At 48.9% G+C, this 18614-nt stretch overlaps 1 protein-coding gene across 1 annotated transcript in view; it reads right to left on the bottom strand.

Moving 5' to 3' along the window:
- IPO9 (importin 9) overlaps positions 1 to 18614 on the bottom strand; it is a 904513-nt gene that overhangs the window by 299424 nt on the left and 586475 nt on the right. The window contains exons 18-19 of the mRNA XM_069633697.1: positions 5099 to 5374; positions 3785 to 3951 (exon numbers count right to left, since the gene is read on the bottom strand). Of these exons, the coding sequence (XP_069489798.1) occupies positions 3785 to 3951; positions 5099 to 5374 (443 nt within the window). The remainder of the gene's footprint in view (positions 1 to 3784; positions 3952 to 5098; positions 5375 to 18614) is intronic.

The raw sequence follows: 18614 nt of genomic DNA, 5'->3' as shown, positions 1-18614 counted from the left end.
ACCCCCTGAAGAAAAGACTTCCTTCGCCCAGCCGTCATACGCTTGTCGTCCCCATCAGGAGGGATGGTAGGATGCAACGCCTGCTTTGCTGGGGCCGCAGCCGACTGCACCACCAAACTCTCCGGAGTGGGGTGCTTGGACAAGTAGCAGGGGTCGCTACTGGCGGGGTGGTATTTTCGCGGCAAAGACTTGCCCACTGCCGGGAGACTCTCCGGAGCAGTCCAAGCCACCGCCTCCCTCTTCTGTAGAGCCATATGAAACGGCAGTACCCGGTCAGTTGGTGGACCAAGGTCGAGGACATCCGTAAGGTCATCCTGAAGAAACTCCCCTGGGGGAGCAGACCATCCCAAGTACTCGATGACCCTCGACATAAGGCGCCGGTACGAGGAGTCGGCATGAGTGTCAGGCCTACAAAACTCCACCTCCGGAAGGTGTCCAGCCCACTAGCATCGTGCAGGGACTGCCTCAGGTCCTCAAATTAGCTATGGCCCGAGAAAATCTTGTCTGGCACCGTATTAGGAACCATGCCATCATCGGAGCCCTCATCCACCTCTGGAATAAACTCAAGATGGCGGTAAGCAGGCACAGAATGTGAACCAAAGCCATGCTTGACCTTGGCCAGAGCCTTTCTAGGGGGTTCCACCGAGCCTCGGGGTACCCCTGTCAACACAGCCTCGAAAGGCGTCGAGTGAATCGGCGTTGACGCCGAACGTGGTGCCGACAGCATCAATGGCGTCGACACAGGCCTCGAGGCCGGAGCCCCGAGTCCCGCAAGGCTGTAGACGTGAGCGACTGGCAGTCGACAGTCATCCGTGTCATGGGTCTCCCCGAAGCACCAGAGGCAGGCGTCGTGCAAGTCCGTAACCGACATCTTGGACCCACAGTCCCTGCACTTCTTAAATCCCGCTTCTTAAATCCTGCACACGGGGTGGAAGACGAGGTAGACATCCTTCACGAAGAAGAAACTTCACAAAACAAACGGGTTCGAAGAACCGAGAGACAACAGAAACTCTAAAGAGTCGAGGCGCGCTGAGATTCCCGAAGCGAACACGTTCGCGGAAAAAACAGAACTACGGGCGTCGTGCGTCCTACTTATAACATCCAGTGACGTCGGCCGTCGGAGGAGGTCCTCGAGGGCGGCGTATCGACATCAGCGACGCAGGTGCCGAAAGATTTTCCGAAGCAGCACAGCTGTGGGGATTACTGTCATAGATATGGAATACATCGGAGGACCCAATCCACTCGAAAGATTATTTGTGCCATATAAATCAACTGTAATCACGCTTCATATGAACCTAGAAGGAAATAAAGATACAGTGCTCCCCTCCTATGCCGTAAACTACAGCCTACACTCTGTTCCCTTTTGCTTGAAGAAGGGATCCTATTCAGTGGGGACATTTACTAGATGTATGAATATAGCGTTCCTTGACAGAGGAAGAACCGGTGTATAAAGGTGACCCTGTTTATTTTATATGTGGAGAAAAAGCGTATCCCTGGTTAACTAGAAACTGGGGAGCTATTTGTTACTTGTGACTTCTGTTCCCGGGAGTATTCCTTTCAAAAACAGCAGATATAGCCAAATTGGCCAGGTCAAGACCACGGCGAGATGAGGAAGGAGGTTTGATCGCCGAAGACATAGCAAAATCATTCATGCCATTTTGTGGTCAAGCAATAAACTCTTATAATATAAGACAACTGTCCAGAATATTAGAGAAAACAATAAATGGGACAACGGATATATTATACAATATGACATTAGAGGAAAAACGAATTAGATTAATGACACTGCAAAATAGGATGGCTCTTGAAGTAATTCTGGTTGATCGTGGGGGAGTTTGTAAAATCGTGGGATCAGCATGTTGCGTATTTGCAAGCGACTCCTCCCCTACGATTTTCGAAGCAATAAGAAAGTTACACGTTTTAAGCTCTGACCTCGACCCCCCAGAAGGAAGTTGGGAATTGAACATAAGCTCCTGGTTCTGGGAAGTATTACGCTCATGGGGATGGAAATTCGTTGCAATCCTAGTAGCAGTGCTAGGAATATTTATGTCATGTTATATACACTGCTTACCTATAATTTGCACTGAAATAAGTGAGGAGTGTGTACAGATAGTAACAAAAAAGAACACTACTAAATCGGATACTCAAATGAATCATGAAATGGAAGACAGTAAAATAATTCATGTCAATCAATATTGATGGTAACGAGGAGCATACTAGTAGTGCGCAAAATTCAGAATCAGATACTTGGTCGGAAGAGGATGCAATGTATGGACGAGGCGTTTGGCATACGGCCAAAAGGAGGGTTTGTCAGTCCAGAAAAAGTAAATACCCCGCTATAACAGAGGCAATGTATTTTATTGGCCGAAGACCAACCGCCTCATGTGTTCGGTATTGGTAATACAGACTCATAAGCTTGACTAAAGTGCGTCCATTTTGATGTAATAGAAATCACCATTTTGTTTTTAACTTTCACTTCTTGCCTTCTGTTTAAACTGCTTTACTGTAAGCTTATTCTATTCCACTACTACATTGTTCATGCATAGAGCAAGGCCGCGAGATACTTGTTGTAACATAACGCAGGCGACCCAGACAGTAATGCCCGATCTCTTCCCTCACAAATCCTTGGAAGTAAGCGACAAGGCATTTAATCATTACGCAGGTGCCAGCTAGTCTCGCTCATGCGGTAGAAATGGTAGAAATGAACAATTAATGGCTTGAATTATGCTTTCCTTTGCGGCCCCCCTTCCCTGAGCCCTGTGGAGACCTGGAGAGCGAGTTGACCCCTAGAACACAAATAGAAACTAGAAGATAACGAGGTGATGGCGGTTTCAGCTCCAGTGTTCGGCTTGTCGGCAGCTTCCATGTTTGGAGTTTTTATCAGAAGCTACAGAACAACTTTTGCAATCTCTCCCTGCATTTTACAGCAAGGGGCTGTCTTGCTGTCCAATCAGGACAGGCAGCCCTCTCCCCCCCCCCCACTGGGAGTTGGTTCCTTTCAGGCAAGGTGAAAGACAAAGGGCTGCAGAGTTTTGCACTCATCCCTCGCTTCCTGCCTTCTCAGACACTCTGGAGCCTGGGCGGGGAAGCCAAAGTATTCCCACCAAAGACAAAATGTCTACTGAGGTAGTTCCGCCTAGAATGGCAGGGGAAGAACTCAAACAGCAAGCACACAAGAAATGGCGAAAAAAGAAGGAGCCCACCATTTTAGCAAAATGGTGGCCCTTCTGTGCATTACCGAAGCTGAATTAACATCCTGCGAACCTTAAAGACTAAAAGTCATAAAGGTAACTCCAATGCCACATTCATGTAAAACTCGCAATTGTTAACAAAATGTTACCAGGTAACTAAGAAAGGGGATACATAAGGTGGGGTGTGCTGGCTCATTAATACAACATGTAAAGTGGATGAAAATCTGCCTCTGTTACTTGGGAACAGTATTTCGCCCAAGTATATGAGATAATTGTACTGAGGGCACCTAGGGGCAACCCAGCCTAGGCTCAAAAGTTGTAGAAAACTATAACTTCAACCAGACACTATCGAGAGACAAAGTCACCCATAAAAAGAGTAAAAGACTAGGTGAGGGGGGGAAAAAGATTTCCCTTCACCTAGGGACAAGGTACAATAGTAACCAAGTACAAGTAAAATGTTCTGGGGTTGACACACGTCGGCAGCTTTTATCATAAATATGAAGATCTTAGCCAACATTAGTTACTGTGTGGTATGCAACCATGATGAAGTACAGTGTACGCACTTTGTAGATTCAGGCGATCTCAACACTCACCTGACTTTATTTTCATACTGTCCATAGAATAGATGCTGACGATTCATCCACTCTGCCATCACAAACTCCAGGGCAGGCTTGCCTGTTGGCCCTGGGAGGCTGCAAAGAAACTCCAGGAGCGCCTCCAAACGAGAGTGAACCAGGTGAGCAAATACCATGATGAGGGACTGAGGAAGAAAAACATTACAGGATTCACATTTTTCTCACGTTATGAATTGTAACAACCATTTTGAACAAATTCTCTTCACAAACTGCCTGTAGCTTAGCCACTGATCGCGGACAAAGAGACACCATTTTGCTCACTAGCAACCATCTTTGCTTGCAACATGAACTTCTGCAACCTGCATTGAGCAGGATGCAGGTGAAGCGTTTATACAGATAGTTCATACATATTCGTAAACTGTCAAGGAAACAAAATGCTGTATTACTCCAGTTACATTTTGATGCAAAGTTGAAAGTGGCTCTAATTTGATGCTCAATGCTGTGTCACATGCATCTTGGCTCTTTACAAAGTGTGCAAACGGAAGTAAAAGATCCCAGAGTGTGTAGTCATTTAAAGACCTAGGAAGGATTAAAGACTCAGTCAGCACCACAAGTATTGCAGGGTGCCTTTAAGAACTCTTTACCCAGAGTAGGATTCTTTTAAACTAGTATCTGCTATACCAGTACTGGTATTATGAGGATTACCATCAGATCCCCATGAGTCAGCTAACCCATGCAGCTCTGGAACCATTTATCATTTTGTAATGGTGAGGCACACTGTAAAAGGTGAAGGAATCTACTTAAATACAATCAGTTCTAAACAAACCCTTGCATAGCTGTGCAACCCGTATTTAACCTGTAAATCTATATCCACTATATTTCCATTACAAGAAGTCTGATCTCTGGCGCAGGTCCACTGCCCGGAACCTGAATGATGATATCTTTAAGCACTGGACCCAAAATCGGGCAACGTTTTCTACAGAACATCTCACCCTCAAAAAGCATTATTAGAAACCCACAGAACATCAGTACAGCAAGACAGGCCCTTAAACATATGCACACGCGACACTTCACTGAATATACTTCTGAGCCAGAGAATCTCCGTAAAATATATGCACAAGGCTTCCTCTTCCACCTCTGAAGCACCACATTTATACCCATGACCTCTCAGTGCTTACCTGCAAAAAAATACCTGCTACATATCTTCACTTACATCTAACCCATAAACAATGCACACTCTCAATGGAAATGCACCTTTCACTTAAAAACTCAAAATCCTCCCTGTACCAGCATGGCACCTCAAACATCTGAACCTATTACAGCCGTATATACCTGCATGACACTGAGTGTCTCCGCTTGCTGCATCTTACTGAGAATGGCTCTCAGGATCTGGTCCAAGTTCTCCCCCAGTTCCTGCCCTGCTTTGGATATCAGAGTGGAGACCAGCCTGCCTACGAAAGCCGCAGTGAACTCTGATGTTCGAGGATCCAGCAGCTGGCTCACCACCTGCATGACATACCACAGTCCATTGTGGCCCTGCTCGTCATGCCACTGGGCGATCTGCTCCAGCGCTACAGAGACGTAGGCCCGCAAACACTCTCCACCATTCTACAAGAGAAACAAAGCCAGCATTATTAGAAAACTCAAATATGCTAGGTAATGTTTGATTTGTCCGACCTTCATTTTACCATATGCCAATTTACCATATGAATATTGTCACCAGGAACTCCAAAGTTCCAGTCCAATGCATTATTGTTATGTCTAATCAAACTAACCTTTGGGGAGTTTTAGTACTTGGTTCTTTTAAACAGCAATATTGGACTCATTTATCAGATTACAAATATTTCAAAAAGGAAAGCTGGACGGAAAAGTAACTTCTAATCAGTTCTCCATCATAGGTATCTTCAGTAAATTCATGGTTAGTATCTTTAGATGCGTAAGGGAAAGAGCAGTGTCTTTGAAACATTTCAGATCTACATTTTTTAAAGTACAATGAAGTTAATTTAACATAACCTTCTCTTGATCAAACATTGAACAAAACACAGACCAAGGACCAGAGCAAAATGTCCCACTAAGGAGCATATTGGGATGAAAATTGCAAAAAAAGGGCTATACAAAAGCTCATGCATGTGGAAGATTCATCTTCAACATTTCATGCTAGTACATAGTAAATAGCTTCTTTGAATAAAGAAGAACAAGTTACTCTTACCTGGTAACGTTCTTTGGATGGGATGGTCCGACGACGTATTACATATCTATGACAGTATTCACCACAGCTGTGCTGCTTCGGAAAATCTTCGGCGTCTGCGTCCTGCGCCGATGATGTCGATACGCCGACCTCGAGGACCTCCTCCGACGGCCGACGTCACTGGATGTTATAAGTAGGACGCACGACGCCCGTAGCCTCAGTTGTAGTTTTTTCCCCCAGAACGTGTGCCACCAGTCTTCTGCCAGTCAGACACACAAAGCCTTGCGGAAACGTAAGCTGCAATCGCATAAATTCTGTAGCGGGGTAGGGAGGGAGCGATATGGAATACCTCGTCGGACCATCCCATCGAAAGAACGTTACCAGGTAAGAGAGTAAATTGTTCTTCGAGGGGATTGAGTCCTCCCACGTATTCCATATCTATGACAGACTCCCAAAGCAGTACCAATGCAAGGAGGTGGGAAAAGAATTTAGAAAACCGAAATTTAGCATGCCCAATCAAATTGCGGAGTAAAGAACCGCCTTGCCAAAGGCCAGATTCTGCCTCCGGATGGAATCGAGGTAATAGTGACGTACAAAAGTATGTACCGAAGCCCAGGTGGCTGCATCACAGATGTTGCGAATAGGAACAGCCCTCTGCAGGGTAGTAGAGGCAGCCATACCCATGGTAGAATGGTCCCGTAAGCCGACCGGTGGGTCCTTATCCGCCAAGCGGTAACACCCAGATAGCCAAAATAATCCAGCGGGACAAAGTCTTTTTTGTCACAGCCTGTCCCAAACGTTTTCCAGCGTAACCAATAAAGAGCTGCTTGTCCACTCTGACCCGGGACATGCGTTAAATATAAAAGATTAACGCTCTCCTAGGATCAAGCCTGTGGAGCCTCTCCTCTTCCTTACCAGGATGTGGAGGAGGATAAAATGCTGGAAGAACAACCTTCTGGCCTAAATGAAATTACAACACCACCTTCGGAAGAAAAGGAGGACGAACACTAAGGACAACCCTGTCCTTATGAAACACAGTGAAGGGTGGTTTAACTGAAAGTGCCTGTAACTCACTCACTCTGCGAGCGGAAGTGACCGCAACTAAAAATACAGTATTCAGAGTTAACAGTCTCAAAGGGCATTAATGCAAAGGCTCAAACGGAGCACCCATCAGAAACTTGAGAACAAGGTTCAAATCCTAACCGGGCACCTGGAAAGGTGACTGAGGGAACACATTAGTGAGCCATTTCAGAAACTGAGAAATTAAAGGAATTTTAAAATAGGAACACTCTCCAGACGAGCGCTTAAATATGGACAGCACCGCCAGGTAACCTTTAATGGTACCCACTTGAAGGCCCCTGTGGGCCAAAGAAAGCAAAAAAGACAGAACCATGGGAATGTCACATGCAAAAGGATCCACATTCTTAACCCTGCACCAGTCGCATAACTTTCTCCAACGGCAACGGTACAGGGACTTTGTTGCGGGCCTTCTGGCCGAAAGCAACACATCCATCACGTCTTCAGGGAGGTCCCAATCCTTATACCTCAACCTTTCAGAAACCAAGCGTGAAGGTTGAGGGACCCGACCTCTGGATGGAGAACCTGACCCCCCTCCGGTGAGAGCAGATCGTCTCGGTAGGGAAGACTACGTGGAGGGCAGATGGACAAGTCGAGAAGGTCTGGGTACCACGTCCTCCGGGCCCATGCCTGAGCAATGAGGATCATCCGGGAACCAAACCTCCGTAACCGCCGCAGTACTTGCGGGATGATGGGGACTGGAGGAAACACGTACAGCAGTGGGAATGACCACTCCACCACAAACGCGTCTCCTAAGGCTCCGTTTGGAGGAAATTCCCGTGAGCAGAACCTCACATTTCTGGTTGACACTGGAGGCGAAGAGATCCACTTGAGGGGTCCCCACAAAGGGTGAAGATCTCCAGCAGAATCTCCTGAGCCAACTCCCACTCGTGAGAGATTGCGCTCTGCCTGCTCAGAGCGTCCGCCGTCTTGTTTTTGTCTCCTGCCAGATGAACTGCCGAGATCGAAACTTCCTGCTGGATGGCCCAGAACCAGAGCTGCATCGCCTCCCTGCACAGAGGAAGTGACCCTGCCCCTCCCTTTTTGTTGAGGTAGTGCATGGCCACCGTGTTGTCCGTCAGGATCAGGACATTCCTTCCTCGCACAGTCGGCAGAAAAGCCTTCAGGGCTAGCCTGACGGCCCTCAGCTCCAACAGATTGATATGAGTCTGGTCTCCGACGGAGACCAACAACCACCGACTGTCAACTCGTTGGCATGAGCTCCCCATCCCGTGAGGGATGCGTCCGTCACGATCGTCACCTCCGGCCAGGATAGCCAAAATGGAGCCCCCCTCATCAGATTGCCTTCGTCGCCCACCACAGAAGGTCCTGGGTGACCGAAGACGGCACCTGAACAGGGTCCGACATCCTGCCGGAGGACAGACCACTGGAGCTCGAGTGCCCATTGCAAAGATCTCATCCGCAACCTGGCCTCTGGCACCAGAAGAATGAAGGATGTCATGAGGCCGAGCAGTCTCAAGAACCCGAGAACTCGAACGCTGGGAGAGTCTGGGCAAGTTGAAACTTGTGCACCATCTGCTGAATGTGATGAGCCCTCACATGGGGAGGAAAACACTGCCCCAGGGACTTGTCGAGCACGATGTACTGGAGCCTCTGAGTAGGTGTCAAATGGGACTCCCGAAGGGCAAAGATCTCCAGGAGAATCTCCTGAAGAGCTCCCACTCGTGAGACCGTGCTCTGCCTGCTCAGAGCGTCCGCCGCCTCCTTTTCTGTGAAGGGAGTGGCAGGTGACTGACAGATGATCCTGGACTTGCTCGGGAGAGCGCAACCTGATCAACCAAATCGTCCAGGTAGGGTAGACATGAATCCCCCCTTTCCAGAGGTGCACTGCCACCACTACCATGAGCTTGGTGAAGACCCTCAGGGTGGAGGTCAATCCGAACGGCAGGACCCGAAATTGAAAGTGCGAGTAGCCAACCGCAAAACCTCGGGTTCTTATTGTGCTTTGGATGGATCGGCACATGAAAATAAGCGTCCTTGCGGTAGAGCGACACCAACTTTTCCTGAAGTTGAAGGGCCTGGAGGACTTGAGAGTAACCATCTTGAACTTGTCCTTCCTGAGGAGTTTGTTCAAACCGCGCAAGTCCATGATGGGTCTCAATCCCCCATCTTTCTTGGAAATCAAAAAATAAGGGGAATACCATCCCTTGTTCCTCTCCGCTACAGGCACCAGTTCTATGGTGCCTTTCTCCAGCAGGAATTGAATTTCCTGCCAAAGGAGCGGATCTAAACTCTTCAAAGAGAGATTCCCCGGTGGATTGTCTTGAGGCCTCTGCCGGAAAGGGAGACATTAGCCATGGGTTATGATCTCCAGAACTCATACATCTGAAGTAATGGCGCCCCACTCTGCATGATGCTGTGCCAGCCTTCCCCCAACCGGCGAACCATGGGACATGGCCTCATGACTGAGCTGAAGCAGCTGCGGCGTTGCCTGAGGGCAAAGAGGCAACGGCCTGAGCGGTCTTGGCACCTCGAGTACTTTGTTTTCCACCTCTGGCACTCCTACGGTGGCCCCTTGACTGGCAGCTCCTCTCGCTTTACCAAAGGATGAGTAATAACGAAAGGAACCTCCCCTCCATTGCTGTCCTAGGACGAAAAGGCAGAGGTTGCCGAACTGCAGCGCCCAACGACTTCGCTGCAGCTTTTGAGGTCTGCAACCTCTCAAGGCTCTCGGCAGCCTTGCTGCCAAAAAGATGTTCCCCGTCAAAGGGCATGTTGAAGAGCCGGGCCTGCACATCAGGTGCAAACCCAACTTCCGCAACCACGCAAAACTGCGAATCACAGTGCTCGCCGCCATGGACCGGCTGACGCAATCTGCCATGTCCAAACCCGACTGAACGGCCTCACACATAGCATCCTTGCCATCCTGAACCATGGCAAGGAAACCATCCCGTTCGTTCCCTTCGGGAATATGTTCAGCCGCCAAGGAAACAGTTCCACAGAATGTGTGTTAAACGAGACATGGCACAAATGGAGTTGGCCGCCTGAAGCGCCATACCCCCTGCAGAAAACACTTTCTTCACCCAGCCGTCAAAACGCTTGTCGTCCCTATCAGGAGGGATGGTAGGGTACGACGCCTGCTTTGCTGTGGCCGCAGCCGCCTGCACCACCAAACTCTCCGGAGTAGGGTGTTTGGACAAGTAGCAGGGGGTCACTACTGGCTGGGCGGTATTTTCGCGGCAAAGACTTGCTCACTGCCGGGAGACTCTCCGGAGCAGCCCAAGCCGCTGCCACCCTTCTTTGCAGAGCCTTATGGGAAGGCAGTACCGGGTCAGTTGGTGGACCAATGTCGAGGACATCCGTAAGGTCATCCTGAACAAACTCCCCTGGGGGAGCAGACCATCCTAAGTACTCGGTGACCCGTGACATGAGGCGCCGGTACTAAGAATCGGCATGAGTGCCAGGCTCAGGCCTACAAAACTCGACCTCCGGAGAGGTGTCCAGCCCACTAGCATCATGTAGGGACTGCCTCAGGTCCTCAAACTGGCTATGGCCCGAGAGAATCTCGTCAGGCACCGTGTCAGGCACCATGCCATCATCAGAACCCTCATTCACCTCTGAAATGAATTCCAGATGGCGGTAAGAAGGCACAGAACTGGAACCAAAGCCATGCTTGACCTTGGCCAGAGCCTTTCTAGGTGGTTCCCCTGAGCCACGATACCCCCGTCAACACAGCCCCGAAAAGGCGTTGAGGACGTCGAGTGAATCAGCGCCGAAGTCGAGAGAACCGGCGTCGGCGACAGACGCGGCGCCGATAGCATTGACGGCGTCGACACAGGCCTCGAGGGCGGAGCCCCGAGCGTGTCCCTCGACATCCTGGGTGCCAACGGCGTCGACGACTTCCTCGTAGGCGTAGCCTCGAGAGTCCGTCGACGACCCCGGCGCCACAGGCGGAGATGTCTTCCTCGAAGACTTCACAGGCTCACTCGGTCTCGAGCGCGTGGAGGACTGGGACCTGGACCGGGCATGACGAGAACGATTCCCCTTGTCCGAGCGGGACTTTTCCCGTGAATCGTGATGACCACCCGAGCCCGAAGGCGTGCAAGCGGTGTCTCTCGGCTGATCACGACCGACCCCACTCGGAGGCACGGACGGACCAGTGCCCTGTGATTCGAGAATCGCCAACATCATCTTCCCGAAAGAAGCCCATTCCTCCGGTGTCACATGCTTGGTGGGGTAAGCGACCTGCCGACAGGCAGTGTCCTCGGATGAGGACGGGCAAGGTGACCGATGACGGCGCTTCCGGGAGTGCCTCGAAGAGGCAGATGAGTGGCGAGACCGACTCCGGGACCGAGACCCACTGGACTTCCGACGATGACGCTGAGAGTCGCCTCTCGAATCATCCGTCGAAAGCCCCGCAGACCTCGACTTCCGGGGCTTGGACACCTTACCTACCGACAACTTCTTCTTGCGCTCCCGCAAGGCTTTAGACGTGAGCGACAGGGAGTCGACACAGTCATCCGTGTCATGGGCCTCCCCGAGGCACCAAAGCCAGGCGTCGTGCGAGTCCGTCACCGACATCTTGGACCCACAGTCCCCGCATTTCTTAAAGCCCGGACGCAGGGTTGATGACGAGGTAGACATCTTCAAGAAGAAATATTACACAAACAGGTTTCAAGAACCGAGAAAGAAACAAACTCCAAAGAGTCGAGGCGCGGCGAGATTCCCGAAGCGAACACGTTCGTGGAAAAAACGGAACTGAGGCTGCGGGCATCGTGCGTCCTACTTATGACATCCAGTGATGTCGGCCGGTGGAGGAGGTCCTCGAGGGCGGCGTATCGGCATCATCGACGCAGGACGCAGACGCCGAAGATTTTCCGAAGCAGCACAGCTGTGGTGATTACGGTCATAGATATGGAATACGTCGGAGGACCCAATCCCCTCGAAAGGTCTCATCTACGGATGCATTCAGTGTAGGATTTAAAGGATAAATATTTTTGCTTGCGGACATTCAACCAGACAACAAGAATCACAGGTAGATTTTCATTGCAGGCTTGGAAAGTAAAGGAAGAAAGGCATGACTGTAGCTTGAACAAACTAGTTAAGACCAACTGTATTGTTAGGAATTTCCAATACAACCACTGGTGCAGGATTTTGGAACACCATCCTAGTGGAAGGAGTCAGGGCTCTCACGGTGGTCTAACCATACCCTCAGGATATAGTAGACTGAACAATCTAATCTAGACTAAAGGTCAGGGTTTGATATAGATTTGCAATTAATACACAAACATGGCCAAGTATTCAAGTTTGCCTCAAATTTATAAACATATGCTGTTTATTAAAATAAAACACAGGCACTTACAATGAACAGTAGTGCACACTATAGAAAGACCCCTGGATATTTACGCAATGTACACTACTGGTAACCCGAAGCATGGGGTTACACACCACCCCACTGTTTGATAGGTTTGCATTCCAGCCACACTTCAGAAGAACTGAACAGTCACCATAAAATAAAAGAAAAAAAAGTGTTAGTTAATGCCAAGCCACATACCTTATAACTTAAGGGATTACCACAAGGCTTACTAAGTCCATCACATACCAAAGTAGTCCAAGACCTAACGTACACGTGCCATATTAACAGGTAGGTACCTAGGTAAGTGTTCTGGAGCTACACTAGGTCTTCAGAAACAAAGTGCGTCAGCCAAAAGAGTAGGCCATGCAGAAAAACGCAATACCGTTCAAGTCTTACAACAGATGAGGTCAAACTTCCAATTCCAGAGCACTAGGGGATCCCCAGGGAGAAATTGTCAACCTGAACTCCTGAAAGGGTGGATTCTAAGAGGCCACCCTATTATGGTGACCAGAAAAAGACACAGATGTCTAGCCAAACCCAATCAAGGTAGTGTAGCAGAGCAGTAAAGCTTAGACACAGGCAGGTGAGTGATCTAGGGCTACAAAGACATGTGCGCACATCCAGTGCACTCTCCAATAAGTTAGACAAAAGATGTACAAAATATACACACTTGTTTACTAGGCTCTAAGCAATGACATCATGTAAGTATTGTCACATAACTACTATATGCATTCACTTTTGGATGGTTCTGATAGCAGAATATCAGCACTTTGCCAACTATTGCATAACTATTAGGTATCGTTAAGAGCAACACTTTGGGTAACTGTATGGTAAAACAAGTGAAAAACAGAGCAAGGTACAAATTGGAACCAGTTGAAGATAGACGGGCAAGTAACTCATACAAAACAGTTAGAACACTCACAAGAACACTTAGATTAAGGTCTCCAATTCTTAATAAGTCAAGCCCTCCTTGGAAATGGGGGTCTAGAATGAAAGTCACTAGTTCCACAATATGTGCCCTGCAGAAGGTTTTACTATGTGATTCGTGAATAGGAGTTACCAAAGCCTGCGGCTGTGAGTAAATGTTCCAGAAGTTGAACAGTGAAGTACATTTCTAACAAATCTCTCTAGATCCACCACTCTAGAGGAAGACCCTGGTGGCAGGGGAAATCATTGTCCAGACCACCACTTATCTTAGTCAGGCACAGGAGGGCTGGGGTTAGGACTTTACATCCATACAACCATATAGCGGTAGGAAGAGGGATGAAAAGGCATGTAAACTCAGCCCCTTTCTCAGATTTATTCAGCAACCACTTCAGGGGTTTCTGAATCTGCTGGGCCCACTTACTTCTGGATTTTGTCCAGTCGAGAGAGGCTCAGGAGGCACAGTGCAGAGGCAATTTTTGGCATCAGGGTTCGGTCTGGCTAGTCTGCAGTTGCTCAGACAAGACTGCTTTGGAGGCTGGACATCAGGACACTCTTGGCACCACATGATTAATATCTTCACTGAACAGATGACCTCAGGGGGCTTCAGGACACACAGTAGGCAGGATTATGCATTTGTAGGACAATGCATTAGTTACCGTAAAAGCATTTCTGATGGTTGTATCTGCTTAAATTCACATGCTGTGCATAGGTCCGACATCCAGTGGTCACTGCGGAGTATTGCATTTTGTTTTTCGTAGTCGAAAAAGGGGACGTCGACATGGCGTGTCTGTAACACCATCCCTAAAGTGACGTGCGTTGTACCCACAATCCCTCACGCGTCGGGGTCCCTCTGTTTGTATTTTTCTGCCCTGAGGGAGCCTTCTAGACGTGAGAGTACAGAAAAGAGAAATATAGAAAAGGATGTCTATGTTCCTTCCATCCGAGCGGGGAGGAAGGGTGGGCGCATGTGAATCTAAGCAGATGCAACCATCAGAAATGCTTTTACGGTAAGTAATGCATTGTCTTCTGATGTTTGTTAATCTGCTTAGAATCACATGCTGTGCATAGACTAGCGAGCAGTACCCAGAGTTGGCGGTGGCTTATGAGAAGGAACAGTAGAGAAAAGATGTCTTAATACCGCCTGGCCCACCTGGGAATCAGATCTAGAGTGTGCATCTAGACAGTAGTGTTTTGTAAAGGTGTGCACAGAACTCCAGGTAGCCGCTTTGCAGATGGACTCAAGGGGAACATTTGCAATGAACGCTATGGAAGCCCCAGTGCCTCGAGTGGAATGTGCTCTTGGCTTGAAGGGTAGTTCTCTCTTAGCAAGAGTGTAACAGAGAGTGATGCATTGAACAATCCATCAAGATATAGTGGACTTTGAAACTGCATCTCCTTCTCTTCCTGCTGCCACAGAGACAAAGAACTGATTAGTCTTTCTCAGTGGTCTGGTTCTTTCCATGTAGAACATGACAGCTCTGCGTACATCTAGTGTACGCAAACTTTTTTTCCCAAGCTGGAAGGGTTTTGAAAGAACGTTGGTAGTTCTATTGACTGGTTTACATGAAATTTCGAGATGAATTTTGGTGCAAACCTTGGGTGTGTGCGTAGAACCACCTTATCCTTGTGAACTGTTACAAAGGGGTCTAGTACAGAAAGAGCCTGTAGTTCACTTACTCTCCTAATGGAGGTGATAGCTATTAGGAAAGCAGCCTTAAGAGTGGGGTCTTTAAGAGTTGCCTTGTGCATGGGTTCGAAAGGAGGGCCCATGAGTCTAGAAAGTACCACATTTAAGTCCCATCCGGGAGCTGGGTTAGCTATCGGAGGGTGTATTCTCTTTACCCCCTCCATGAAGGCCTTGATAACTGGTATCTTCCACCACGACACTAAGTTGGGAAGTGGTGTATGCAGAAAGTGCCGCTAGGTGGACTTTAATGGAATTGAACACTAGACCTGAATCCAGTAAATGGGTCAAGTACAGAACAATGTTAGTGGGAGAGCAGTCAACCGGGTTGATGCTCTTACCTCTACACCAGATGACAAATCTTTTCCACTTGCTAGAATAGCAGTGGCGAGTATTAGGTTTTCTGGCTTCCCTGAGGATGTCCATACATCTCTGCGGGAGTTGTAAATGTCCAAATTCTATGATCTCAGGAGCCAGGCTGCTAAGTTCATGGTCTGAGGGCATGGATGCAGTGTCCTGCCCTTGTCTTGTGACAGCATTTTGTACGGGCAGGGAAGTTTCACTGGGGGAGATAGGGACATCTCCATCAAGTGAGCGAATCATGGCTGCCGGGCCCACATTGGGGCCACTAGTATCATGGTAACCTGCTCCTGGTGCATCTTGTGCACCACTCTGTTGAGAAGGGGAGTCAGGGGAAAGGCGTAAACAAATTTCCCTGACCATTGAATCAACAGACCGTTCCCCTTGGACTGGTTTTGGGGGTACCTGGAGGCGTAACTTTGGCATTGTGAGTTCTCCAGAGTTGCGAACAGGTCTATTTCCGGGAACCCCCATTGCGCGAAGACGTCTAAGACGATGCCTTCGTGCAATTGCCATTCGTACTCTTCGGGCAGGGGGAAGTCTCTGCTGAGTTTGTCTGCTAGCAGATTGAGTTCCCCTGGTACATTTTGTGATAATAGGAACATGTTGTGTTTGAGAGCCCACTTCCATATATTCTGGGACAGCTTGGACAGTCCTGGAGAGTGAGTGCCCCCTTGCTTGTTGAGGTAGTACATGGCTGTGGTGCTGTCTGTGAGGACCATCACTGTCTTTCCTTGTAGGTGTTCCTGAAAGGCTTTCAGTGCTTTGAACACCGCTAGTAGTTCCAGCAGGTTTATATGCTTGGATGCTAAGCTCGGAGTCCACGCTCTGTGAGCAGTTTGATGGGATAGGTGAGCCCCCCATCCTGTAAGGGATGCGTCTGTGGTTAGAGTGGCTTCCACTGCGGGTGTGGCAAAAGTTTTCCCTAATAACAGGTTTTCTTTTGTCCACCACCGTAGCGAGAGAACCAAGGCCTGCGAGACTACCACTAGATCGTCCCATTGTCCGCTGGCCTGACACCACTGGCTGTAGAGCCACTCTTGCATTGGGCGCATGCGCAGGCGCGCGTGAGGTACCAAATAAATACATGACGCCATCATCCCTAGCAAGCGCATTGCCTTGCGTATCGTCACCTCTCGACCTGCCACATAATGGGGGATCTGAAACAGCATGTTTTGGACCCTCTCGTTGGAGGGGAAGACGAGGCCGTCCTTTGTTTGAATTAGAGCCCCTAGGAATTGTTTGATTTGGCTGGGGTCTAAGCTGGACTTCTTTTCGTTGATGGAGAAGCCCAGTTGGGCCAAAAGGTCTACGGTCTTTTGGGTATTGGAGAAGCATGTTTCGAAAGTCCCGTGTTATGAGCCAGTCGTCGAGGTAAGGGTATACCGGGATGGATAACCTGCATAGGTGGGCCGCTGCCACTGCCAGTACTTTCGTGAATACCCTTGGTGCAGATGCTATCCCGAAGGGTAGTACTCTGAACTGGTAGTGCTTGTTCTCTATCTTGAACCTGAAGTATTTTCTGTGCGCTGGCAACATTAAAATATGAAAGTATGCATCTTTCATGTCTAGTGTTGTCATGTAATCCCCTTGTGATAACAGTGGGATTACTTCCTGCAAGGTCACCATACGAAACTTTTGGGGTTTGACAAACCTGTTCGCTGGGCGCAGATCTAATACAGGGCGCATGGTTAAGTCCTTTTTGGCTACAAGGAAGTACACTGAATAAATACCTTCTGTTACCTGAGATAGGGGGACAGCCTCTATAGCTTCTTTTTTCAGTAGCTCTTCTACTTCTTGAAGAACAATGGTGAGGTGTTCTGGTGTCATGCGTCAGGTTCCGTGGGGGTCTGTACTTCGGGGAACCGTTGAATTCGATGCAGTATCAGTGGGCTATGGTGGATAAAACCCAGCGGTCTGACGATATTTCCTCCCATGCTGATAGGAACGATGTTAACCGGCCCCCGACCGGGTCATTTGTTGGTATTGGGCGTGGAACCTTTGGGGCTGGAGCCGCGACCTCTTCCTTTGCCACGGCGTTGGCCTCTTTGACTGAATTGGTTGTTACCCTGGTTAGAGGGCCAGTTGGTAGCAGAGTAAAATTGCTGTTGGTTTTGCTGGCGTTGGCCACGAAAGGAGCATCTATTGCCATAGCCGCGTCTGTTAGGGGGCCTAGAAATTTGGTCAAGAGTCTTGATGGTATCAAATTCCTTCTTCGCATGTTCTAGGGCCTCATCAACTGCTTTCCCAAACAGGTGTGTTTGTTCTATGGGCTTATTTATCAGGTAAGCCTGGGTTTCCGGCTTAAATCCCGAATTGCGCAGCCAGACATGGCGTTTGAGAAGTATTCCCTGAACCAGGGAACGGCCAGCCGTCTCTACGGCATCTAAGGAGTTCTTTACGATGCCCTGGTTTACAAGAGTTCCCTCTGAGATGATATCTAACAGGCGTGAACGCAGGGGTTCTGGTGCGTCCTCTGCTTCGCTGAGCAGCTTGCTCCACTGTGCATCTGCGTAGCTAGCTAGTAGGGAATTGTTATTCGCAATCCTAGTTGAGAAGGCTGCGGAGGTCGTGATTCTCTTCCCAAGTGCATAGAGCTTCTTGCCCTCTTCGTCAGGTGGTGCCTCACCAGTGGATAGTGGTACCCCCGCTCTTTTTCTTGTATTAGTAACTACAAGGGAGTCCGGAATAGAATGTCCTCTGATGTACAAGGGGTCAGAGGACGAAGGGCTGAAGAGCTTTTCTATCCGAGGGTTGACCCCTCTGACTAATGCAGGATTGGAAAGGGAAGGAGTTATTCTTCTCTTTATGGAAGCCAGGAGCGGAATAGACTGACTAACAGGGGCTTTTTCTTTAATAACTTTTTCTACAAAGTCTATGTCAGGAAGAGTTTCCCCTGTGTCTATTTCAAAATGCGCTGCTGCCTTGCGCAATAGTGCATTAAGGGAAGGTTGGTCATCTATGGGAGAGGTGTTTCCAATAGGTGAATCCTTGGGAGGAGAAGGGTGGAAGGCATCAGGGTCTGAGTGCACTGATGGGGATTGCCAGGGCTGCGAGGTGGCTGTATCTTCTTCAAAAACTCCTGCACTAGTGTAAGGATCTTCTTCAAACCCCTCTTCCTCATGTTCTTCCTCTCCACCCAAACCCTCATCTTCTTGGAGGTATTGCTCCTCTTCAGTGAGGTTATATACGTCTGTAGAAAGGGGAAACAGTCTAGGGATCTTGAGCCTAGGGTCATCCTGGGGCCATTCTCCTGGTCTTTTGTGTGTGGGTGGGTGGGTTTTGGCTTCCCAAA

This window comes from Ambystoma mexicanum, chromosome 13 (genome assembly GCF_040938575.1).
Source record: "Ambystoma mexicanum isolate Mex_15411 chromosome 13, UKY_AmexF1_1, whole genome shotgun sequence".
NCBI lineage: Eukaryota > Metazoa > Chordata > Amphibia > Caudata > Ambystomatidae > Ambystoma > Ambystoma mexicanum.
Note: the sequence above shows the minus strand (reverse complement) of the source record. Positions and strands in the feature narration are given on the sequence as shown.